Genomic DNA, 27686 nt, shown 5'->3' with positions numbered 1-27686 from the left:
CAACATTTGGGATGTGCAGTCATAACACGTTACGTTTGTATTCAGTCTTAAAAAGCACAAAAAGCAGATAAATGCTCTTGATTATGCAAAGTCAAAATCCCAACTGTATGTGTGAGAATATTTCAGTACCTGAAATTAGATTTTAGTAATTTCAGATTTCTTTTTTGCTGGGTATTCTTCAAGATATGCATGCATGAATAGGCTCATTTAAAAAAAAAAAAAAAAAATAGAGGAAACAAAATACGCTTATGCAAGCTCCCACATGAGAATTTCAGTATTTTAAAGCAGCTGAATGAGTCTCTCTTTTCCTTACTGGAAGCAATGCACTTGTCTAGAATTAAACAAAACATACAAATCTAAATATGTTCTTGACTAAAGAAAAGCATAAGGACAGAAAAGAGAGATTAAACAGCTTCTTCAGTAGTTTAGACTCACTAAAAAACCACCATGGGAGTAGAACAAAATTGTATGTCAAACGAAAAGCATTTTGTGTGCCAAAAAAAGCAACTTCATAGGAGATGAACATGTGCAATTGCAAAGAGCACTGCAGGTGGCTGAAAAGGAAACCATCTAAAAAAAGCCTATAAAAAATAAACTCAACAGAACAAGTTTGAACTTTCTCTGAAAGTTTGTCTGATGTAAGGAATTGATGAAGCTGGAATAATGACAAGCCAGAATGCTCATGCTTGAATACCACCACCAAAAAAACTCCAAAACAAAGCCAAAACAACCCCAAAGACAAATCCCTCACATTTAGTTGTAACTTGGCATTTCAAATTGGAGGGCAAGGCAAGGGGAACACACCAAAGAAGGGAGCTAACATAGCCTTAGCCTTAATTTATTGCTTCAGTGCTTTAGTTTATCACCTCTAATAGCAAAAATAAAACGTTTTGCAACAATAAAAGTTATGTTACATGGTTGGGATAGTGGATTTATTGTATATCTCAAAATAACCATTATGCTAAAGAATAACAAACTCCCACATAAAACTTATTCTGATTAGTATGTGTATTCACTTGAGAGTTGTGAAATTTCAGGCACATACTTTTCTTAAAAAAACAACCAACCAACCCAAACCCAACAAAAAACCATAATCAAAAGCCACACATACACACAGAAATTCCTCTCCCAAGCCCTCCCCTTCTCCACATTAATTCAGTGCCTATGAGGTGTCTAAGATTGACAATCCTGGGACAGACTGTTTCCCCAAGACATAAAACAGGGACAATATATGTGGAAGTTACACTGACTATCCTTTAGCCACCTGTCAACAAACTTCCGATTAGAAATCATCCAAGGCACAATGTTATTTCTGTAACTCTTTGACCATATCTCAGTTGATGGCAGTGGTATGAACTAGTGGGAAATATGCTGGTTTTCAGCTGGGTCAGCACTGCACCAAGTGTAACTCATGAGTGTTAATTAAACAGCCATCAGATGGCTAAAGGCCATGTTATCTACACCTACAAATCCTCTTGGCTTAATGCCATAAACACAGTTTACCACACATGAAATTTTTTTCTCTTCTTCTGTTTCCTAAATGTTCAAAGGTTGAAGACTGCATTTTCTCCAGAGGAGAACTATAAGAGTTCTGGATTTTTTTTCAAGATTTTATAGAAAGCAAGCAAGTCCCTGTTGCAAACAACTTTGTTACAACACTATGAGGTGCTACTCCAATGGGAGGATAACCAGCAATGGCCAGTTTTTTCTTCTTGTCTCCACTGCCAGCGAGTCTTACTAGTAAAATAAGATGGCAGGAACAAGCCTTAGCCACTACAGATCCCTCTTAAAAGTTTTCAGTATACTTATTCCACTCTGCACTCTTACTACCTGTATTACATTCAGCATATTATCACAGCAAAGAGTTCTTCCATGTCATTTTAATATCAAAATAACTATGATTTGACAAGCTTCTCATTTCTTTTTTTGTAGATAAATACAGAACAAGACAGTTCAACTCTCTGACCCAGTCTCCCCTTTATCAAATCCCTTTCAACAACCAGCTATCCCTTCTGAAGGTACAGCAGAGGACAAGCTTAGAAGCATCCTGAACTCCACTTAGATGAAACTTCTAAAATTTCACTTTCCACAGTGTTGTGCATAGAAACCTATTAAGATATTCTAGCAGAAAAAGGAGAGTTAAAAATTCCCTCCCATGTTTCCTAAGACTGTGTTACTATTTTGGACTGAGTCATACAGACTTCTTGTAATTTGGGATATATTAAGTAAAAGCAGAAGACAGACAACCAAATCACAAGCGTGTATGATGTTTACCAGTTTAATAGGGTGGGGAGGAAGGGACAGGGCAGAGATGGAATTGCTAAGACTTCTCTACTTCTCCATTGCCATTTTAATTTCCACACACAACTAAAACAGGAAGTTGCACATTGTTGCTGTAAATGGATTTCCCTTAGCCTCCTACTCTTGGCCACGGCTGATACAAAATACTGCAACTATATCTGCTGGGAACATCCACGTTGCCTCAGCACTCCTAGCAGCACTTACTCTGTACTGAGACACAACCTTCCACTTCTCCAGACTAAGGCTCACTCTGGCAGAGGACACAGGCCCAAGAAGAAACTATGCCACCAGTCAACCCCACCTCTCAGACTTGCACATGCATGCACCCAGCCCCTAGTTCTTGGCTCCATCCTGTGCAAGTGCACATGAACACAAACGCTTCAGCCTTATGGCAGGCTGAAAGACAGTACAAGTCTTGAAGAGAAGTCCTGTATGCAGGCACAGAGAGGACATTGCTACGTCCCCGCTGCTGAATGTGTTATCCCACTACTGCTACAGCAAATTCATTAGTCAGACTGATCATGTGTTCAGAAATTAGACATTTCCACTGTGCAGTTATTAGCATAATGATTAAACTTGATTGCAAACGCTTGGGAAGAAGAGGAGCAACAGCCATTGGGGATGACACACAGAGAGAAGCCTGCAGAAAGCAGCAGCCAAAAGTCTGTAGTTTTCAAGTTCTTGTCTCCAGGATAATTGAGGTCACAATTTGGTTGTCAGGGAGGTGGGGGCAGAGAACAAAACTGGCACAAGAAAGTTGCAATAAAAAAAGAGAGACTGGCCATCTCTTAATGTCACTTTAGACAAAAGTTAAGATATACATGACACAAATCTTGACCAGCGAAGTCAAACAGCTAAACAGCTATTGAACAGCTCAGTCAGCTGAGGAAGGTACACTGGTGTCCTGGTAAAAGTGCTCCAAACACTGGGGTGGGTTACAAATCTCTGAACTGCACCAGAGCATTTCAAGAAAAGGCCTTACAGCTCCACAATAACAACCACCATAGACTCATGTGTAACTGGCCACTGACCTGTGTGATACTGGACAGCTAAGCACACACTAAAGAGTTACTGAACTTCTGTGAGAAATGAAACTGCATGGGAAAGTGGCTGAGATCAATATACTACTACAGTTACCTTAATCAGGTAGGGAGGTGTTGGTGAGGAGTAAAATACTTCCCTGAGAGATAAAGGGACACATCAGGACACAATTTAATGGACTACAAAAAGACAACTGTGCAAACTTGAAGGCCTGCCCACTGCTCTGGTAAAGTCTCATTTTCGTAAGTGAGGTCAATGTACTTTTTTGATTTAAAGTTGTGTATATCCATTCAGCAATACAGTGTACTCCCAGAAGTATATAGCTAATGCAAACAACAACTATATGTTTGTTTTAAGAACTACCATGATGAAGGGATGTAGGAAAATGGGCAGGAGGGGAAGAATACACAGGAAAAGTATCTTTATTCGAATAAAATTTGCAGACTGCTCACAATCTGTTTTTCCAGGATGTTTGCTTAAGTCACATAATTGTTTGCAGAACCTCTGCTTTCTAAAATGGCATTTGGAAAAATTCACACCACATTGTCTTTATTCTGTTTTTACCAATTAGATGATGCTTTTAAACATTATCAAACTAGGTGAACTACCATTATCCAGTAATGACTAGTCAGCAAGCATTCTCTCAATCTTATTTCAGGTAAACATTTCACATGGAAAAGAGCCTTTTAAAAGTTTTTTCAAATAATTTACAAAAGAATAAATGCATTAGACACATTTCCAAGTAATTCAGCCAGGTCTAGTAGAGAGTATCTCTGAATAGTTCCTGCATTGACTGAAGGACTACACATTTAATGCAGACCAGAAAAATACAGTTTCATAAAGATGTTGAGTTGAAAATAAGATGCAAGTAACCTGGAGTTGTGGTCCCATCAAGCTCCTTTTGCTCCCAGGTCTGGAGATCTAGAAGTAAGAAGCAAGCTAACTGGGACTGAAGCATGGTATTCTTTCTGGCATCCAAGCAGCACATTGCACTGCAGGAAGAATGCTTAAAGCAGCAAAATCCCAAGTGATTGAACTTGAATTTCTCTCAGTGAGAGCTTACGGAAACCATCCCCCACTTCCTGAAGTTTCATTATTTGTAATGTGCCACAGCCAGTACTTAGAGAAAAAACACATTATTTTAACCAGAACAGTATAAACACCCCCAGAAGTGCTCTCCTCCAGTTTTAGCATCCACATACTAGAGCAGTACCAAACGCTACCATTACTGCTTCAAAACTGTAATATACGAAACAAGCACTTCTGAGGTCAGCTGTTATGCTCCTGTCAAAATAAGGCACTAGTAGACATGTCTACACATCACATGGATGAGCATCATTATATAGCAGAGGAACAGATATGCTTAATTATACATCAGTTTAGGAGGAGAGTAGAACAGTGGTACTTAAGTGGCAAGCAGACCATCCTGAGTGTGCAGAGAAGAACAAATAAAATAAAGAATGGTCTAACTCCTATCAGCTTATAACCCTGTCAGTGCTGTCTCTTAACATGAGATTTAGGGTATATGAGGAAACTAAATCCAAACACAGCAGCACAGGTAAGAGATAGTTGAGAAAGTCTAATTTTTTTCAGGCTGTTTGACTGGACTTCTCTTTATCTTAATGACCCATAATTACATGAAGATAGCACATTCCTGGTATGACATACAGGTTTCAGCTCCCAAATGTCCTCAGTTACTTCAGCATTCCACTCATCACCACAGCAGGCAAAAAGGGCCCTGAGTGGGAGCACTGAAATAACATAACATTTATATCATTCATCCACTCTCCACTCTCAAATGCCATGTTTCATCTGCCAAGACACACATGCAGATCAACTGCATAATTTCAAGCTAAGTTTATTTTTTAAAAACATCCAGGCTTAAACAGTACTTGAACTTCTTCTAATTAAGAGGAATAAAAAATTTGCTAGTCCACACGAGCTGGTGTGTTGGGTTTGTGTGGCAGAGGGTTTGGGTAGCAGGGGACGGGGTACAACAGTGGCCCTGTGTGAGAAGCTTCTCAAAGGTCCCCCAGCTCCAAGTCAGACCCACCTCTGGCCAAGACCAGGTCTATTTGTGATGGTGGCTGCACCTCTACGATAACACATTCAAGAAGGGGAACCTGAGAAGAGGAGCTGGAGTTGTGAGGAGTTATGAGGAGGATACCTATGCGAACATGGAGAGCAGTGGAAAAAAGGAGGAAGCAGGGGGAGGGAAGAGGTGCACCACAGCAGGCACACACCCCCTCCCCGCAGCCCATGGCAAGATGACAGGGCCATCCCCCCCCCCTGCAGCCGACGAGGTCTATGGTGGAGCCCACCTGCAGTCTGTGGAGGACCCCACCCTGTTGTAGTTTGGCACTGGGAGGACTGCAACATGCAGGAGGGACCCACGTCAGAGCAGCTTGGGAAGTGCTGCTGCCCGTGGGAAGGACTCAAGTTGGAGAAAGTTTGTGGAGGAGTGTCCCATGAGAGGGACACCACACTGGAGCAGAGAAAGAATGTGAGGAGTCCTCCCCCTGAGGAGGAAGGAGCAGCAGGACTGACTGCAACACTGTTCCCTGCCCTCTGCACCACTGATGGGGAGGAGGTAGAGAAATCAGGAGCAAAGTTGAGCCCTGGAAGAAGGGAGGGGTGGGGGAAGGTCTTTTCAAGATGTGGTAATGCTTCTCACTGCCCCACTCTGTCTGTATAGTGTTGTTGCTGTTAGTGTCTGAATTAAATTGATGGTTTTTTACTTCCCTAATGAGTCTGTCTTTTGCCACTGACTAACAGGTAAGTCATCTCTCCCTGTCCTTATCTCAATTCCTAAGCCTTTTTATTTTCTCCTTCTTATTCCTGAGGGGGAAGGGGTGAGTGAGAAGCAGCATGGTGCTCAGTTGACTTCTGGGCTCAAACCACAACAGCTGGCATGTGATTAGCTTACCATACTCACCTATCAGGTATTAGAGAGCAAAAATATGTACACTGCTCAAAAACTTCAGTTAATACATTTTCCAGCCTAGTTTAGGAGACAAGCCTTACTGGCGGTGCAACTTATCTCTTTCAGTCCTGTACTACATCTGGCACCTGCTGCTTCTTGCCCAATACCTGACTTAACAATACACTTAAGAAAATCCTATAAATGGACAAAGACGGTTCAGCCTTCCAAAGACAATGTTTATCCCCTTTCTGGTCAGATAAAGGTTGATTTGTGGTGTGAAGTCTTACCCCTACAACCTTATACAGCCTAGTTTTGAACACAGTTCAAAAATATAACTTACAAAGAAAAAACAACAATCCCATAAGAAACTGAGTTCAACAAGAAAGCAGAATTTCCTAAAATCAAATCAAACTTTTCAGTTATTATTCAGTATTTTCTTGTTCTTGTATTTTCAAAAAATGGCCCAACTGACCTTTCCTAAAGCAATGATATGTTTTTTTATTTTCATCATGACCCTTCTTAACTCTAAGATCCCCATCCTACTTGTTCTCACTTTGTACAGAAGCCTTATAGCTTTTAATCATGCCCTTGTTGCGCCTGGTTTTGCCACATACAGGAATTTGAGATAGTGTGACAAGATCAGGTTGACAAGAAATTATTTTTCTCTTGCAAGCAAGAAACAGAGAAGTCTGTTACAAGAAATAGCAAGTTATGCTTCAGTCCCTATGTGACACTCCACTGAACTGCACTGATGGATCCATTGTAAATAACCATCCCAGGGCAATGTGTTTGCGGGGGAAAAAAAATCAAGTGCTTTCAGGCCTGAACAGGTAAAGCTACAAAACCACTGAACACTAGCATTCATACAAGGGTACATTCAGGAAAAAGTCATAGCTATTCTAGCAGATTCTCAGAGAGGAAACAAAATATAAGATCTGGGATTCTATGGTCATGTACTAACATTTTTGTGCCCATAAGATATAATTAGGCACAATATGAGGCAAAATTATTAAATAACTATTTGCTGGATTATTAAATAACTATTTGCTGGAACTGGGAATGGACATTAGAAATGGAAACAACAGCTTTAGTAATCTATGTTTTGAAATTGAGGAAGAGGCAGACAATTTTATGGCGGTTACTTCTACATGCAAAGTCAGCATTCCAAATGGGAATGACTGAATAAGCAAATCATGGCCTCCACTAGTTGTCACTCAAACTGTGCTAGTCCAAAACATATTCCAATTTTTCTCAGAAAAGAAAAATCCTACATACAGTACAGCCTTAACCAAACAAATCTACAATTTTATGTATACTACCACCATGATGCCCCTTCCACGATGGCACTAACAGTAGGGCCAGTTAAGAATCAACAATACTCTCTAGTGGAATAAATAGTTATGAAAAAAAATACAGGGTAACCTATTTCTATTTCAGTGTTTAGCCATAAATTATATAATTTAATACAATTTCACACACATTTTTTTCCATTACAGTAAAGGGAAACTTTTCACTTTGTGCTCTACACCAGGCCCAGTGATGCAGAGCACATACTGTCCCAGGTGATGTTGGGGAGGGGATACACATTGGGGCAATGCAGCCAGGTGACAAGTGTTTGGTAAATTTAGCACAGTTGGATAGATTTCCACATTTCATACACACTTTTTCAAAGTTACAACAGAAGTTGTCCCAGCTTTAGAAGAGCAGCTAATATTTCATTCATATGCCTCTCATGAACTAATAAAAGGAGTTTCTTCACTGCATATATATAACCTGTAAGAGGGCTTTTACAAGAGAAGCATAACAGATATCAATGAGTCCCAAAGGGCTACTAATAAAGAGAATAAACTCAAACCAGCAGCAGTATAAAGTGTGGCAGAATGTTGCTGCTGGCTTATAAAACACTCATGTGAATACTTGGTTTTCCTTCCATCTGCTGATCAACATTAGCTAAGCACTTACATGCCCCCCTATAAAAGCAGCCAGCAGAAAGCACTAAGCAATTCCCATCTGAACAGCACAAGAAGTCCAGCCACAAGCACCCAGCACCATTTGTTTGTGTGGTTGAGTGAGATTATGAAGAGGGGTAGCTTCAGTGAAGCAGTACAACCAAGCCTCATCTGCTCCACAATAAGCTTCTTGTACTTGCTCTTTCCCAAATACAGTCAGCTCAAGCACAACACTACCCAGCTACCATGAAAACCAACGTCCCAAAGAGCTGCACTGGATAGCTCAGACACAGTGACTGACTAAACACTTTGCTAGCTGGTTACCTGCTGCTATATTAGGCACAATGTTCTTATAACCATCACCTCATACACTGCATTTCCTTTTTGCTTTGCCCTTATGCCAGTAAAACATTGACCGAGATAAGAAAACCCTAATTCAGTGTAAAACAGGAGCTATTCACACATGAAGACTGCTGGTTTATTGAGACTTGAAATAGAAGGAAAATTAATTTCAGGCAACAATTTAATCAGATGCATCTGAAGTAAAAAAAAGACTCTTTCAAAAGTAATATGTGACTTTACAGCAGGGTAGTGACAGCTTTCATTTATGTGGTATATCTTTCAGATAAGAGAGGTTTTCATTAAAAAAAGAAAGACTGTACAAACATCCTTGACTCCTTTGTCAGACAGAATTATCAAACAGGCCTTTCAGAGTAATGCTTGCAGTCCTGGGATTTTTGGCTTTGATTTCAGAAAACAAGAGGCTGCATCAGGCCTCTTAATTTAGTATTTAATGAGGTATCTAGAGCTCATGGCCAAATACTCATTTCGCAGAAAGGAGGTTTTAATTGTCCAAAACACATTGAAAACTATGCATTCAGACTGCCCTTCTACCAGACTGTGGAGTGGAAATCAGCATACGAAGGAATTCATTCTAGTCAACGGCTATTAAAGTTAGCAACTTCCCCCCTTCCCCAAAAGCACATTCAAACCCTGTGCTCACAAAAAGTGGAAATAAAGAATGTCAGGAAACAAAAGTTTCTGACTCAAGTTTCTGCTTCTCCATCAAAGGCTGACAGTTGTGGATGGTCTCTCATAGGTGTACATAACTAAGTATCGAGGGGGGGGGTGGGGTGTGGGGGTGTGGTGTGTGTGTTTGTTTTGATTTTTTTTGTTGGTCACGCACTGGGGTTTTTTTGACTGCATCAGCTGAACTGTACAGGAATCACAGACAAATCCTATGTGTATTCATTTGTGGTCATGAAGGGAATTTCTCATCAGAACAGCTGACATGGCAACCCTGACACATTATACTACATTCTGAGCAATTTATACATATCATGTAGAAGCTGATAACCACAAAGTTAACAACAATTTTCATAAGCAGACAGATAACAAGAGCAAGCACAGTACAACTTCTTAGAGTCTTGGCCTCTATTACAGAGAGAACAGGATGTGAAGCAAAGGCCACAGAGATAACTGTCAGCACTTTACTAGAAGAGGGAACATGACCCAGGGCAAGGTTAATCTAAACAAAAGGTGCACATTTCTTCCCCATATTTAGAATATTTGTTTCTACTGACAAGGAACAGCAGTTCAATAGAACCAGAGAGAAGATATTATCTTTCTAATGTATACAGAATTAGTTGATGCTCTAGTTCCTGTAGAAACACTTGGTCTCTTCACATACTTCTGGACGTGCAGAAAGGAAAGTTTGTATAGAATCAGAGCTTACAAGGATTTGTAGACATGGAGTGGCAGTTTCTCCTCTGACTTTGTAACTGTCTCCCTCCTCACCATTTAGTTCCTATAGCTTATGAAGTGCCTTACAAGGAACAAAATCAGCTTTTAGAATATATCCATCTACTACAGTATAACACTGAAAAGAATCACACCATAGGGTAACTTGTTCCAGTGCTGCACCACACCCCAAAATAAAAAGGATTTTCCCAACTCCATGTACTAATCCACCAAGCTTCAGCTTGTGGCTAGCTGTTCAACATTACACTGTCACTAACTACCAAGAGAAAGACTAACTACAAAGATGACAGAGCTAGACTTAAGTAATTGTAGGCTACCATTACACCACTGCTTTGCTTCCTCTTTGTCAGACTAAACAAGCACAACTTCTTCCACATCCCTTTACAGGCTGCATGCACCATCTCAGCATCCTTCTCTGCTGGACTATCCTTTGAACAAGGCAGAGGCAACACAAAAAAATTGACACAATGCTTCTGGTGAACCCTTATCACTGCAGAGCAGATGATAATCACTGCCCTTCATCTGTCAGCCACACTCCTCCCAACGCAGCCCTGCCACACTGTTTCACTTCCTCAGATGCCCTTATTTTGTTGGTTTATGCTCAGCACAGCATCCACCAACACACCAGCTCCTTTTCAACGAGACAACTACTCACACAGTCACCTCCCAGCACATACAAATGCATGGGGTTATTCCACCTCTGGTGTAGGGCCTCGCGCCTTGCCAGTTTCCCAAGGTTTTTTCTGTCTCAGTGACCATCTGCACCGAATCTCTGCTATTCAGCATATGAGTCACCTTTCGTAATTTAGAGTTATCCTCGAATTTGCTGAGGATATGCTTTATGTCTTGAATAGTCTCCAAAGAATATTCTGAACAGTGTGGCCTCCAGTATTAACCCTGCTTGTTAGCAACCATCAACCATTTGCTATTTCTGCCTAATTTTCTTTCCAGTTAACAGTCCTTTTGTTCAACCCATATGTTCTTCCTGTCAGAGAACAAGATCAGAGTTTTAAGCATCCTCTTCTTTTCAGAGAGGAAACTTCACGGTAAAAGTACCTGGACAGCTGTCCTTTGGAAGCACAGTCATCACTAAGTAGATCTGGAGAGGTCTTTTCCTTCCATCCATAAGTGTACTAAAATACTCTATATAATTGCTTGTTCCTAGGTATGACCACCCACATTCATCAGCAGATGATTTGTCACCTTTTCTACCCTTTTTCTACTTCTCGGCTTTCAAACATGAATTTGAACTGCAGTGTGATCATATACCACAATCTATGAATGCAGTATCACATTAATCCAAAGGACACACACACACTCTGAAAGCTCTTCCCTACAAACTCAGAGTCCCCACTGTATGTGGACTGCATTACACCTCTTCAAATATCAGAGACCTGCTGAACACCTAACAGCTTGTGTTCTCCCCTGGCATCAAACACTAGTTACTGTGTTCTCAACTTGCTACTACTTAGGAGCTTGCCCCTTCAAGCTCCAGAACATCTTCAGCAGGGCTCCTCTGAAACCTAATCCACACCAGTCCTGACTGGTTGTTCACCCAATGGAAAAGGCCTTACTATCTGATGGAGGTGGTGCGTATGTGTGATTCAATACAGGCTACAGCTGTAAGTTTCTGAAGTCCTACAAGAAAAAATAACACCTGTGTATTTCTTTACTACCCCTGACTTTAGCTAGACAACCATACCACAGAAACAGAAGGCATGTGGGCTTTCTGCTTGCATGCAGTTTTGAATTACACAAGCAATGAATTTGACACGGATGGTGACAGGCAAGATTGTAAACTAATTCAGGGTTTTGGTTTGGTTCTTTTTTTTTTATTTCTAAAAGCTAACTTTTAATGGTAACAAAAGATGCACATATCCCTTTTTTCTGCTGAAAGTTATGCTTTCAGAATATATTGTTTTGTAATAGTCCCTATTTTGTATTAGAGGAGAACTTCAGATGCAGAAGAAAATCTTAACACTGAATATTTAAGAGGTGCAGTACTTCCTGGTACTAAACATCATTTCTTAAGGAGTCTATTGCTTGCTTCATGCTTCAAGAGGCATGGATTTAAGTACTGAGCTATTTAAAAAACTGTTTATGTCCAGGAAAAAAGCAAGCAATAGTTGCTACACCCAGTACTGCAGCTGCTCCGACAGAAATGTGAGCACTGATCTGTTACATTTTTCAGTTTTAACACAGTAAACAAAGATGTCCCTGTCAGCCTCCCTCTCCTCTGACAAATATGGCTGTCCCACCTTCATTCTCTTTAATTTTGTGGAAGTGAAGCAGCAAAAAATGTATCTTAAAGTACACATTTAAGTCAGGTCTTGTTTCCATGAGGAGGAGGGGAATAGAGGGGAACCACCAAGAACCAGTAAATCGAAAGACCAAAAGAACAGAGGCCCAAATTTCTAGAGAAACAGTTTTCGCTTGTCAAATATTCAGGCTATGAAGAGCTGAGTTTTTAACACCTCTACTGAAAGACACTGATTTTCAAAATGGAGTGAGAGATACAGAGGATTTTTAAATTTTATTTTTTTAAGAACTAACTCATTGGCTTATGGGACCCATGCAAGAATGGCACAAAGGAACAACATTAAACAGCAAACTAGAATTTTATTTAATGCCCACAGGAAATAAGCATAATGAAGTATAAACTGCATTCAGAACACAAATATCATGTCTTGCTTAATTCATGGTCAGGGTACATGAAAAAATGCCAAGTTTATTTAGTTGCAGCACACCTTAAGAAACATCATATGCTGAATGTTAAGGCCTTCATTCCTTCCCAACCTAAATGTCCAAGGTCCTTCCCAGTATGTCTGATTGCAGGCTGACCCCCAGCTTCTCCTTTCCTCTTTCACTTCCCAGTCTGTGCATTCACTCATCTTCCCTAAAACTACTGCAAGAGAAAATACTACCTATTCCAGACACCTTACACTATATAAGCTATGAAGAAAGCAAAACACCTGCCTATTGTTGTTCAGTCTTCAAGGAAAATTTTTTTTTTGGTTGCTGCAACTGAAGGTAATCAATACCACAGCAAAACTGCTGCTCTGCTACTACCAAGCATTTGTGGATGGACAAGTCAGCAGTGACTGCTAGGAATCACATGGGGCTTGAGTCCTTCCTCCATTGCCTTTTTATACCGGTGTCCCAAAGGGAAAGTGGAAATGGCACACTGGAACAGTGCAGCACTCAGGCTGGCTGTGCTTCCACATCTTGGATCAAAACTACCTCAACTCCCACCTGAAATTTCCCTTATAAGTACAGCCATTCTCAAGGCAAATAAGAACAAACTAAAGGACCAAACAGGAACTGACAGAAATACGCAGTGTAACTGTGACTGCAACAGAAAGCCTGTAGTAGGGAGTCTGAAGGTATATATAGAATCATAGAATTGTTTAAGTTGGAAAAGACCTCTAAGATCATCAAGTCCAACTATTAACCTAACACTACCAAGTCCACCACTAAACCATGTCCCTAAGCACCTTATAAACACCTCCAGGAATGGTAACTCAACTGCTCCCCTGGGCAGCCTGGTCCAATGCTTGACTACCCTTACGGTGAAGAAATTGTTCCTAATATCCAATCTAAAACCTCCCGTGGTGCAACTTGAGGCCATTTCCTCTTGTCCTATTGCTTGTTACTTGAGAAAGAGAGACCAATACCCACCTTGCTACAACCTCCTTTTGGGTAGTTATAGAGAGCAGTAAGTTTCCCCCTGAGCCTCCTTTCCTCCAGGCTAAACAACCCCAGTACCCTCAGCCAGTTGTCACAGGACTTGTCCTCTAGACCCCTGATCAGCTTTGTTGCCCTTCTTTGGACGTGCTCCAGCACCTCAACAACTTCCTTGCAGTGAGGGACCCAAAACTGAACACAGTAGTCAAGGTGCAGCCTCACCGGTGGGGACAATCACTTCCCTGTCCCTGTTGGCCACACTATTTCTGATACAAGCCAGGATGCCATTGGCCTTCCTGGACACCTGGGCACACTGCTGGCTCATACTGAGCCAGCTGTCGAACAACACCCCCAAGTCCTTTTCTGCCAGGCAGTTTTCCAGCCACTCTTCCCCAGCCTGTGGTGTTGCATGGGGTTGTTGTGAGCCAAGTGCAGGACCCGGCACTCAACCTTGCTGAACCTCATACAATTGGCCTCGGCCCATGGCTCCAGCCTGCCCAGATCCCTCTGTAGAGCCTTCCTACCCCCCAGCAGATCAATGCTCCTGCCCAACTTGCTGTCGTCTGCAAACTTACTGAGTGTGCACTTGATCCCCTCATCCAAATCACTGATAAAGACATTAAACAGAACTGGCCCCAGTGCTGAGCCCTAGGGAACACCAGCTGCCAACTGGATTTAGCTCCATTCACAACTCTTTGGGCTCAGCCACCCAACCAGTTCTTTACCCAGCAAAGGGTACACCTTTCCAAACCATGGGCAGCCAGTTTCTCCAGTAGAGAACGCTGTGGGAAATGGTGTCAAAGGCTTTACTAAAGTCTAAGCACACAACACCCATAGCCTTTCCCTCATCCACTAAGCAGGTCACCTTGTCATAAAAGGAGATCAGGTTTGTCAAGCAGGACCTGCCTTTCATAAACCCACGCTGACTGGGCCTGACTGCCCGATTATCCTGTACATGTTACAGACTGGTAGGTCCCCAGATCCTCTTTCCAGCCCATCTTGCAGATAGGTGTCACATTTGCTAACCTTAGTACCTTTAGTGAAGCCTTGACACTCATGCTGGTCTGAAGTATAGACTTGTTATCTTCCCCTCACTGAGTCTTGTCTAACAGGATGAGTAGAATCTCTTATACCAGAAGGGTTTGCAAAATACTCCAGAACAGTGATCAAGTCTCTACTCTGCCATATCAGAGCAGCTTGGAGAGATCAAGTCAGCTTGGCAAAGCTTGAAGTCAGTATCAAGGGTTTAAGCCAAAGAGCTGAGCTGTATGCACACAGCTCTGTACGTTTGGTGTAGTAAATAATTATGTGGCAGGTCACTCCAGACCCACACATTACAGCTGAAAGACAACTATGACTGCAGAAAATATAGATGCAGCTGGGCAGGCTTTTGCTCTGGCTACTATGTGAAACCCATTCCTGGAGCTGTTCACTGCCTCTGTGCACTCAAAGCAGCACTCCCTCACCACAGTGTGGTTACTCATGTGAAGCCTCTCTGTTTGCTCTCAATGCAAACCCAAAGTTTAATTAATTTTTCCTATAAAAGCAAGCAAGCTTTCCATCCGTAAAATTAAGCCCCAGTAACAAGAATATAACACACCACTCCATCACCTAACTTTTCACAAGTGCTCTTTCCAGTGAATAAGGTACATAGCTAAGAAAAATATTGAGTGGCTACTAATCAACATCAGCTATCCATTTAGCCTAGAGTCTTTCTGGAAAACATGCACAGAGAACTGAAACACAGTACAGGAACAAACTGCCTGCAGGTTAGAAGAGCCACAGGATTTTCTTTCATGGAAAGAAGAAAGGTATTTTAACCAGAAAAACTATCAAATTGTACCTTACTTTACAGATGTCTGCTCTATGTTGCAAAACCCAGAATTGAGTAATTGTCCAGCAACACCTCAGTTCTGTGTTTCTAGACGAAATTATAATTTTGATAATATGTTCATGCCCATGCTTTAGCAGCACGAAAATATTCACAACTGATACAGGCATGGGGAAAGACACTCTGAAGACCTCAGAGAATTTAGAAACAGTCTATCAAAGCAACTGCACAGCAGATTTAAGACACGCAGTTGAAGCATTTGAGCAGAAACATTTCAAAGCAAATAGCTGAGCTGGTATGTGTGTATTATCTGTATCCAGTTTAATTCTACAAAATTAGTCTGCAGAGGTTCAGTTATAAGAAAGGATTAGTTTCAGTAAAGACCAACCAGGACAGAAACTACAAGTAAGTGACCTTGCTAAACACTCCTCAAAAACTCTACAAAGCACTGATTGTTCAGAGTCTTTAGCAAACAGTTCATGTATCAGGTGACTCAACAGCTTTCAGCATAGTGCCTTCAACTCAAGCAGCAAACAGTACAGAGGGTTAACACCTTTTGTGCTAGTATCAAACATTTTGTTTTTTCTATAGTTAGTCGTATCAGTGGGCCAATGAGAATTTAACAATAATTGCTTCACACACACACTACAGCTCTGAAACACATAAGAAAAGATGTGCTGGTTATAAAAGGGCATCCAGTGCTTGGGAAAGTATAGGTTCAGTCCTTTATCCAGTCACTTGTTTAGAGGTAGTCATAATACTAACATCAAGAAATCTCTGGATACTTGACAGAACAAGAAACTTATCTACAAGAATTGCACTTCCTCCTACTTTCCTGCTTCAGTGGCAGGTACTTTTAAAATACTTGATACAGCGTTTAACACTGTGTAGTTCTTAGCACATACTAACTTGACAAGCCTTTTCTAAAGATTTGTTATTAGGAGAGCCCTTCCACACGCACAGGAATCTTCTGCCTAGTGACATGCTTTCAGTGAACCACTGCAATGCCATTTAACAGAAAGAATTTTTAGAAACCACAATTACTCGAAAAGAACAGTAAAAAGAGGTTAACAGCGCCTATGCAGAGACAGACAGTAGAGGCCACAAGAAGCGTTTTCTTTCAAGTATTTGGTCTAAGGTGTACCACTAACAGGGTACTGGATGACCAACAAAGTTTTTAAAATCACCAGCTGCACTGAAGAACATTTCAGGTTGAATTCTCTGAGATTTGTTTTTGAAATGTCTCAGGTAAGTATAGAACATAAAGCCCAGCAAAGATCCAACCGAATTTCAATACAAGCATACGACAGAGAGAACACTGGTCTCAACTCACTCAAGCCCACTTCAGAACAGCAATGTAAGGGTGAAATAACTGAGAGGATCCTGTCCCTCCCTTCCTTGGCACTAGTATGGCAGACACCTGACTATGCAATAAGCCACTTCCAGGTTAAACACAAGACTTATTTTTTGTCTGAGTTAGTATACAATCAGACTAGTGCCAGATCAACTACAAGGCAAGCAGCAGCAACTCTTGTTGCTCAGCAGCAGCCAGCTAGGGTGAAGCTTCAGCCAAGGGAACACAGGCTGCCACTGACAGGGACAGGCCTGTTCTTTCCCGTCATCTATTTCCACGTCCTCCCTGCTTCCACCCTAGTGATACTGCAGTCACAGTAACAAGCCAGGTCAGCTCGCTCATCCAACTGCTTGAGCAGGTAGTGGCAGCATGTGAACCCCTCTCCCTCTCTGCACAGCTCATGAAATTACATCCTGCAAGCATATGAAAACCAATGAAGTTGCTGCCTACGTTGCAACATTAAATAAAATGCCACTGCTCATATGGTACTTCTATATGGATTTCCTTCAGAATCATTCTCTCTACCCCTCCCCTCAACTGCAGCTTTAGATCTTGGAATCTTAATTATTAACTCATGCTTTAAACCAAATATCATCCCAGTGCTTCTTAACAAAGGAACTGTTTTATTTCAGTCATGACCTCTATCACAAAGTGCCTTTCATAAATATTAAAAGAAAAACACCTTACCATTTTCTATCATGCTGCTCAGAGAATACAAAGAAGTCAACATAAACTACCCAGCTCAATAATACAAGAGACAAGATAACGCCTCCTTCAATGTTGTCAGCTCTCTATTAAAAAAAAAAGATTACCTGGGAGATATGGTTGATAGAGGACTCCATCCTCCGTAGCTGGGATGCCTGGATGTCCAGCAGTTGTAATACATTGTTGGCCAGTGCATTGATCTGATAAGCAACACTGGCTAGAGACTGAGTTGTGTAGGCTTTGGTCTCTTCTAACGCTTTCCTTTTATCTGGAGCCTGTAAAGCCAAAGAACAAGATGTTTACTTAAGGTCAGGAAAAGGGTGGGGGAAAAAGGACAGGAACAAAAAAATACAACCTATATTTAGAAGAATCTGTAATCAAGAAGATCTGACTGTGCAGTCAAAGTACTCTATCTGCATCTACATTTTTAAAATTCTCAATAATAAGGAACAGATACAGAATTTGAAAAATATTATCCATAAAAAAGTTACATGCCAAGAAACAATTAATTCAGTAGAAAACCCAACATTATCGTGATTTGTTGGAGTTGAGTTTCTAAAGCCTGTCTAATCCTTCATTTCCCAAAAAGCCTCCAATTCCCCAGGAACACTGAAATGCAGCTTTCACCATATCTTATGAGGTCACACAGCCCAGGCCAGCTAAAGACAGAAAAATCTTTTCCCACAGTTGGGTGTCCCCTACTGCACGTCACCTACAAAGCCAACCCTCCAGTTATGCTGGCTACTACTCCCACAGTCCAAGAAGGGTGAGTAGATAATGAGGATAGCATGCACAATGTTCATCATGGAAAAGGCACACATATTTTGAGGTGCAGAAACAAGCACAGCTTCCCCCCCCAAAGGCAAAAATATAAGGAAAGGATTATCTTCTCGGTGAAATCACACCTTCCTAAGGTGAAGTTTTCAATCTGTCCTGAGCCACTGCTCCCTAGTCAGAGGGCAGGTTTAAGATCAACAGCTGTTTAAATGACTTGAATCAAACAGCCCAGTTAAGTCCCTTCTCAGTGGCACGATGGGAGGTACCAACAGCACCTCCACCTGGAAAATACACCCCCGCCCCCACCCCCCTACTCTGAAGTGCTCTCTGTATCACAGCTCAGGAGCTGGTAGTGGAGGCCATGTACTTCATCTGTTACTCAGCTTGCAAACTGCAGCTATCCAGGATTCTCTTTTCTTCCCTTTGTCAGAAAGGTGCACTGCATAAGGAGGGATTTGGAGTACATGATGACTCAATGCTACCATAGTTTCTTCCTCATTTTATTTATTTCTGCAATAGTCAGTTGATCTCAGCAACCAAAAGGAAAGGTTCATATTAATAGTCTCTTCCAACTAGACTTCTGTCTATTTTTACTATTGATTTCTTTGAGTAACACTTGACACACATTGCATGCAACAGTTACAATATGAAACACAAAGTCAGGAAACAAAGATATTCTGTTTGTATTCAAACGAGCCCTGAGTTTTCCAGTTTCTATGCACTGATTCATTCTTAAATCCTGACACTTTTCTTCTTCACCTCCATATTTCAGTTTAACATTCACAAGTGTTAAATCTACGCTGAGTTAAAGTATGAAAAGATGCAACAGCTAATAAGGAATCCTCCTTTTCTCTCTTGCTTTAAGAAGAAAACCAAAAGGCAAGCTGTTCACATACATTATATAGTTGCAGCATGACCTAAATACTGCAACACAAGCTATGTTAGGCTACCTCTTAATTAAAGATTTCTTTAAACAAGCATTAATTCTCCCCCAATCTGGGAAATTTGTTCGTATTCATAATTAACATTCCTAGTACTGTTTTGACACTTATTAGAACACTTGGTTAATGCCATCCTTCAAACGGATTCACATGCAGATGCCTTTTACAGTGTGAAGCAGCAAGAAGAGTTTAATGCAATCTGTTGCCAAAAGGTAAAACAGCTATTGCATGTACTAGGGCCACACTACGCAAAACTCTATTTTCTAGTATTTCCAAATGTAAACCTACCTTTCACTTAAAAAGAATATTGTCATTTCTAGCTGTCAGAAAACATTAGTAACATTTGCTTCTTTAGAAAACAAGCTTTGGTGGTGAAGGATGTGCAAAAGAACTACTAAAGTTTCAAGAAGCAAGTTTCCCAAAGCACCACGGCTTTCTGAAAAGGCATCTTAAACTTCAAGTCATCACTAGCAGTGACTTTAAAAACACTGTCTTACTGAGCTGGAGCCTAAAGAAAACAACTGATGATTTATACTTTAACTTCTCCCAGTCTGGACAATAATGAAAATGCAGGTAGGATCTTCAGTGATACCTGAAATAAAAGGTTTACCGAACTAGACGCAGGCAATAAGGCGTTGGTCAACACAATTCTAACTTTATATAAACTCAAGTGTAGATCTGTAGCCTTTACTCAAGAAGTTTTCTTATTATAAGTTTCAACTAAATAATGTTAGGCAGAACACTAACAAGTTACAAAGCCACAGCACTCAATTACTGCATGTTGTCAAATGAGAAACTTCAGTGTATAAAAAGTTGCTTTTCTTCTCTAACGATTTGTTGATCAATGCCTTGCCCTCATTTGCCTAAGCACCTAACGTTTCAGTTATTTGCTCTAAGGACTACTTTGGCAGCAGGATTAGATGAACATAGTTGTGATGTGAAATGTATTTCTTGTCCTAGCAGAATTAGGTTAGAAACATTTTCAAGCTTTGCAGATAATTCAGGCAATTTCAGTTTGCAGTTTAACAGTTTAGATTAGAACTAGCTTGACACATAGTCTCTTGCATTTTTTAATTAGAACTGCTGGCATCTGCAAGATATAAGCTCAAAGCTTCACAGACAGTAAGAGAGGGGAGAGGGAGAAGCCAAGAGCTGTGTGGCAGCAACAGGAGGGAGCTGGGATTTCCAATGTTCTCCAACTGTTACTTTCATCTCCCTCTTTAAGCAAAAACTAAAAGCAGTATAGAAGATAATGCACATGTTTACATGCCTTCAGACACTGTAGTATAATGCATGAGCACCTGTTCACTATTTAAATGTAAAGACAACAAAATACAAAGGCTGCCAACTGACTTGTTTTCCTAAGAGTTCAGAATTCATGATCTCTGTTAAAAGCTTCAAAGATACTGTTGTTTCTCCCATAGTCCTTGATATCAATGTAAGTTTGAGTGTCCTGTAGTAGCAAAGTGAATATTCTTTATATCCAGAACATTACAGCTTTTGAAGTTGTTTTCTTAAAGTAAGCTCCCACCTGTACACCCAGTTCACCCTGACCAGTCATGTTAGTGTGGCAAAACTGCAGTTTGAAATGGCTTTCACATAACTAGGTTTAATACTAAAAAAAGAAAAACCTCTCCTATAACTCAAGTGGATACATAGCCAGCTCAACTTGCATAGCATTCCACACAACATATCATGTGTTTTTGTCAAATGCAAGCTTGTATCATAAAGCTTCTTTTAAAAGTTTACATAATTACTATGGTCAAGTCAAAACTGATTCTGCACAGGAGCAACTGCCACAGTAAAAAGAAAGCATGAGCTTATTTACTGATTCTTCACTTCAGTGACACGTCAAGGTCAAATGATGAGGAACTAGTCAATCACTCAGCAACTGATCTTTACAAGCAGCACAGTCAGTCCATTTTTGCTTCCCCTCTCCAAACTGCCTCCCACAGGCACATCCCCACAACAGTGTCTGTGCTGTGTTCAAACCATCTGCCCTCCCAGCAGTTCTCTCTACCAGCTCACTACCACCATCTTCTAGTTCATACAGCACACAACTACATGTAGAAGCTTCCTCAAAAAAAAAAAAAAAATTACATCAGCTCACACTGCAAAAACATCTTTGGAAGCCAAACTTTCTGTTGCAAGCACACTGGTTCATACCCTCATTACCTATTCTCCAACCTCTGCTTTCCCTCTTTTTATTTCTTTTATTTCAGTCCGAGTCATTGTGCTTGAAATTCCCTGCAAGATAAATGCTCCACCAAAAGAATCGGCTCCAACTGACAAAAAGTCAGAATGCAACTCATCAGATCACACCAAGACTGGCTGCCCTAGCAGAAGCAAATTAATTTGTCTCGTCAGTATGTGGCATGTGGTGCTCCACATTTTTCATCTTCAGCTGTTGGAATATGTGCAAACTCAAGCACAGAAAAACCCATCCAGGATAAACTACTAACAGAGCACTGCCCTAAAGCAGCCTAACAACCAATAAGCTGAACAGAGCTGTTAATTACTCAGTGCCCAATATCTGTTCAGATGCTTGGCATTCTGTTCAAGGCCTTGACCACTCTCAGTAACCAAGCTACAGAACCAGCTTTACACTCAGTTTTATATGCCCTTGCTGTTATTGCTTATGCACATTTAATGACTTCAACAGTGCAGCACATTTGTGTCTGCTTCAAGCAAACACAAGATAATTGCTTAGTTTTGCATCTTGGTTGTCTTTTTAAAAATAAGACTTCTACCTTTCATTAACTGATTAAAGAGAAAAATTAGGATTACCACAATCACTTACCATGTGGATTTAGCAATTTCTATCATGTATCATCATTCACAGAATGCAACTATGCCAGAGTTATCAATACACCCACTTGTATTCTCTTTTGTTCATGCTGTTTATCTTTGACATTTCCAGAATGCATACTTCCTGGTAAAACAGATACTACAGTTGAGGTTTCAAACTTCTTCCTTCACTAAAGTCTTGCCCTTTTAGCTCAGAGATCTGGTCCGAACAAACTGAGGACCTAATTTTTACTAAAAAACCCCAACAAAACAACAACAAAAGACTAAACAAAAAACAACCAGTCAAAACATTTAGCTTAAGTTCACTACAGTCTACAGCACTTCATTTTTCTATTAAATTGGAAGTACTTTTATACAATGGTAAAGATGTATGCCCAGGCAGTGGCTTGGAGACTCCTAAATATCAGTACTTAACCTCCCTGAGAACTAGGCTGGGGACACTCCAAGGTGGAAGGAACATATTTCTGAAAAGTGGCTTCCACATTCAGAAAACATGAGCACTCAAACCTCCCCTGAGCAAGAGTTTGTAACATTATGTAGAACTTCTGTATGTATTTATGAGTTTGAAGTTGTTGCTTCACTGAACTGATAAGGCTTTTAATAAACCCTTAAGACCAGCTTTGAGTTGTTACTTCTGACTGCCAGTGGCAAAATGCTCAGGCATTTCTAAACTATTCACAATATTAGCTTCAGCTTAGACCAAGTATTTCACATCCAAGCTGCAGTACTGTGTTTCAAAGGTTTAAATATGCCATACACACTAGATCACATTTACCTACTGAGCCAAGTCTGATCTACACTATCAAGAACTGTAAATCCAAAGATCACTGTAAATAACTGAGGAGCTACATACTGAAATAAGTGGGTAGCCTATGGATAGAGGTTTCCTTCTTATCCATAGTTCATGAAGTTTGTTAAACTGCTTTGTAAACATAGTGCACCATGGTAGACTTTTTGGCTGTCACTGCTAGTTATTACATCAGAGTATCAGTTATAAATGAAAGAAAAAAGTCAAACTGGTAAGTCACAGCAGAAAGTGCCACAAGTTTCTATAGTATGAAGAACTTTCAGGCGTCAACCACCTACCTGGAAGCCATCCAAGATCTAAACAGACTATGGCCATTACAAGCAGGTGCTCAGCAAGGAGCATTTAGGGCTTCTTTCTCTCATCACAGATATAACCTTAAGGGATATATATCATTCCAGAGTGGCAGGAGAAACTAAGGCTTAAACGGTTATAAACAGGGGTTGCTTACACTATGTGTGGTACTCTGCCCTTACCTGAATGGTAATCAGGTGTGTCAGCTGTCTCCTGGAACAGGCTTACTGAGCTCATGCCATACAGCAATCTCACTGAAAAAATTCTCTCTGCAATGCATTAGGCTAGCATTTACTTCAAGGAATGCACTGAATATTTCCCAATATCCAGAGAGCTCTACTAAGCCTGGTATTTACTTGCTTACAAGTTCCAGACTGTTCCACACTGATCAGCATCTCAAGTCCCTCACTGAAAAGTGACGTAAGCCATCAGGAGAGTTAGTTCAGAAATCTAAGCTCAACCTTTGCCCAACATACTAGCACAGGAGATCTCCTCCCACAGCACCACAGATAAGACTTCAGAGGTCACCAGTACACTTCATCTGCTGTCGGTCTTCAAAGCAAACTGTCCCAAATCAGCCACCATCAGTAGTCTTGTTACTGAAGCCACCTGCTTTGACATTCATATCATTACTATCATCAGAAAACAACTGTGAGAAAATTTCAAAAGAAAGCTTTTACATGGGGACAAGGAACAGGACTTAGTATAAGCACAGCCTGATAAAAAGACAGGGCAAACCCAGCCTCCATAGGAAGAGGAACTAAAGAACTAAAGCCAAAACCCCACACATTCCACAGTACAGGCAAATCTCAACTGGAATTCTGCACCAAAGATCAGTACTACAATATGTGCAGCAGAAAAATGTTCCAATATTTTACTGAAGTGATTTGCCATAACTTGTCATTTTGTTGTACTTTTCTACTATTCCTGAACTGGGGGGGGGGGGGGGGGGGGGGGTAGGGGGGTGTGTTTTGAAAACTCAGGATTTTAATTACCCAATAGCTTGCAAGCTATTAATAGCAAGATATTACTGCCACTACTGAACATCATTCACCTCCTGTCCAATGCCTTCTCTCCAGGAGACTGGCAGTCAATGCTTCACTGGCAGCAAAACCAAGATATAGAACAGACTATTCAACACACTCCTCTACACATACTGAGAAGTGGTATCAAATAGAAGTCTCAAAGCTCTCAACCACTTAAATAAGTGGCTGTTCCAGGAGTATGAAGAAATTTAAAGATGGGGAGGCACAAAAGTATGCCTAACCATTCAGAAGAGTTCTAAAGCCCAAGATCCCTCTCACTACAGTAACCCCAAAATTAAAACCAGGATGATTAAATTCTTTCAAGTCCATTCAGTAAACAGTAATTTTTGCCATCTACTGAGGCAGAAATCCTCAATAAACATGACTAGGCTAGCATCTACAATTCAACTCTAGTGAACTTCCTTCCAGCATCCACAACAAAAAGGCCCATTGGTATGAAATAATACCATGTCTGTTGAGTTTCTCCAAGATAAGATGCAGTAACTCAGCTATACCAAACACAGAGGAACTGGTAGAACTTGAAATATCTTCTCCCCAGGTAAAGACCTTGCACAATAAAACTGGCATTCATTCAAGGCACCAGACGATAAGGTGATCACCACCACAGCAACCACCACACCACAGCCCACAAGCAAGATTTCAGTCTGTTGCTTTTTTGAAACCCTATCTTAAAAATCATTGACTGGTCAGCTATCCCCTCTCAAGGGTCAACACGCACACCAATTTATTGTAGTTTAATAAGCACATAGGACAGCATAACAAGCACTGCCTATAATTCACAAGCTTTAAGACAGGGCCTCCCCCAAATCCTGTACATGTTAGACAATCAGCTAGAAACAAATCCTTCCTTTCCATCAATAATATTCCCCTGACCAGTCCTGAATAGCCTTGATAGCAAATTAGCATTTCTATGGGCTGAGACCAATTTAGCCAATCTGCCTCTGTCCTTGCAGATCATCTTTTACTTGAAAGTTGCTTTTCATTCTGTTGATTAACTGTAAAAAGAAGAGTCTCAATTTTTCTAATTATAATTCTCTTTTGGGGAAGGTAGAGGGAAAAAAGTTTCTTCATTAAGGGGAGTTAATTGCAAAGGAAAGTTCAAGGCACATGCATATATTATATATACATACGCACATGTATACCCCATAATGGTAAAAGTATAATAGTCCTCATAAAAAAATGCAAGGTGAATATGCACATTGATGTTTCAGAAAATAAAAGGGTCTAACTTTCTCAGATACACTGATACAGATTATCATCAGATCCCAACCCTCTCTGACCTATGTGTACACAGCAAAGAACCATGTCTTTGAGACTAAGCTAGTAACTACCTTACCCTCATACATGTTTTTTTTACTTAAACTAAGACATGTCCACAAGATGCAGCATTCACAACAGCGATGCAGATTTTAACAGGTCTGTAAAGGAGGGCAGAAGTAGCCTACAAAAATGCTTTTTTTCTTTGAATAGTAAATATTTTAAAAACCAACTTAGGAATTGTGTTTTAATCCAGGCTGCAAACATTATAGCAAGAAACAAATCTATCCAATAGGAGTGTGATTCACAAAGCAATGCAGACTTTGACAGATGGAGCCTGGGAAGATATGTATCAGCTGCTCTGTTAGCATTTTCTGCCCAATGCAGCAGTGCTCCATGTTGGCTCTAGACTAAACCACTCCCCTTATTAAAAAACAAATTATATATACAAATATATCATTGAAAACACAATTTTCAGTTCTCCTGCCAAATCCAGTAGAGGAGATGTCATAATAAACATATATGTTGGCACAATACATCGCTAATGTCAGTTGTTACGGTCTGTGTATACAACCAAAATAGCATGCCACACCGAACTAAAATGACAGAAGCAGACATGCCCATGTGTCATTTTCACACAACCCTTGTACACTGAATTAGTAAGACTAAATATGCAACAAGCTTATGAAATTTGGTCTGAGTCTTATTTTCTGTTTTACATGATTTAGACAACACAGGCTCCAGGACAGAAACCACATCTCTCATTCCTGTAAAGCACTGCACAGTTACTTCAAACTTACACTTTTAACCTCCTCACAATGCCTATGATTTGCCTTATGACATCAAACACACAAATTTCTTCAGAGCTGACAAAGCACGCTCTGACATCAGAGACATCAACCAGAGCTCCAAATACAGACTATTACCACCCTCAGACTGTCAGCCAGGAAAAGAAACCCTTGGTTTGAAAGCTACTCAAGGCTTCAGAGCATATGATTATTTCAGCACACTAGACAGGAGATAATAGGGAATTAGAGAACTTTCATTGCATTTGTTTCCTTACACACTGTCTCTCAAATATTGATCTTTTGTTTTCCGTTTCTAATGGGGCTTGAAATTAAAATGGCTTTCTGTTTAGTTTCTTAAGTGCCAGCACCAACCCACAAATTTTAGCTCATCTAGCAAGGACACGCTCACTGCTAAGTCAGAGATCTATTTTTCTTTTTTTTGTGGGAACAGGAAGGAGACACTTCAGCATTTATTAGTTACCTTAATATCCTCCTTGTAATATAGTGGTAGCAACACAGAACCTAACTGGAGTGAAAAATCAGAATAGGTCAGAGTAACCTAGTTTGGGGCAAAGCTCTTCACCTCATACTGCGTAAGAGTCCCTTTTCATAACATTGATAACAGTGGTTCCTTCTATGAACTTTATTTAGCTCTTCAGTTTACTCTCATGGACTGTCAAGTGCTCACACAATCAGTTTGTCTCCATTTTGACAAATCAAACTAAAGGAATGAGCCCAGAATACTACAACAAACCTGTATCTGAAGACAAGCAACATGCTAAAATCACAGAATGGTTTGAGTTGGAAGGGACCTTAAAGATCATCTTGTTCCAAGCCCCCTGCCATGGGCAGGGACACCTTCCGCTATACCAGGTTGCTCAAAGCCCTGTCCAACCTGGCCTTGAACACTGCCAGGGAGGGGGCAGCCACAGCTTCTCTGGGCAACCTGTGCCAGGGCCTCACCACCCTCACAGTAAAGATTTTCTTCCCTATACCTAATCTAAATCTACCCTCCCTCAGTTTAAAACCATTATCCCTCATCCCATCACTACACTCCCTGATAAAATGTCACTCCCCATCTTTCCTGTAGGACCCCTTGAAGTACTGGAAGGCCACTATGAGGTCTCTCCAGAGCCTTCTCTTCTCTAGGCAACCCCAACTCTCTCAGCCCGTCCTCACAGGAGTGGTGCTCCAGCCCCATCATCATCTTTGTGGCTTCCTCTGGACCTGCTCCAACAGGTCCACATCCTTCTTAAGCTGGGGGCCTCAGAGCTGGACACAGAACTACAGGTGGGGTCTCACAAGAGTAGAGGATCAGAACCACCTCTCTTGACCTGCTGGCCACACTTCTCTTGATGCAGCCCATGATACGGTTGGCTTTCTGGGCTGCCAGAGCACAATGCTGGCTCATAGTCAGTTTT

At 40.8% G+C, this 27686-nt stretch overlaps 1 protein-coding gene across 13 annotated transcripts in view; it reads right to left on the bottom strand.

The window, feature by feature from the left end:
• ABI1 (abl interactor 1) overlaps positions 1 to 27686 on the bottom strand; it is an 83607-nt gene that overhangs the window by 40861 nt on the left and 15060 nt on the right. For all 13 annotated transcript variants that reach the window (XM_074900094.1, XM_074900083.1, XM_074900086.1 and 10 more), the window contains exon 2: positions 17657 to 17824. In XM_074900094.1, coding sequence (XP_074756195.1) covers positions 17657 to 17824 — 168 coding nt within the window. The remainder of the gene's footprint in view (positions 1 to 17656; positions 17825 to 27686) is intronic.

The sequence above is a fragment of the Athene noctua genome, chromosome 2 (assembly GCF_965140245.1).
Source record: "Athene noctua chromosome 2, bAthNoc1.hap1.1, whole genome shotgun sequence".
NCBI lineage: Eukaryota > Metazoa > Chordata > Aves > Strigiformes > Strigidae > Athene > Athene noctua.
Note: the sequence above shows the minus strand (reverse complement) of the source record. Positions and strands in the feature narration are given on the sequence as shown.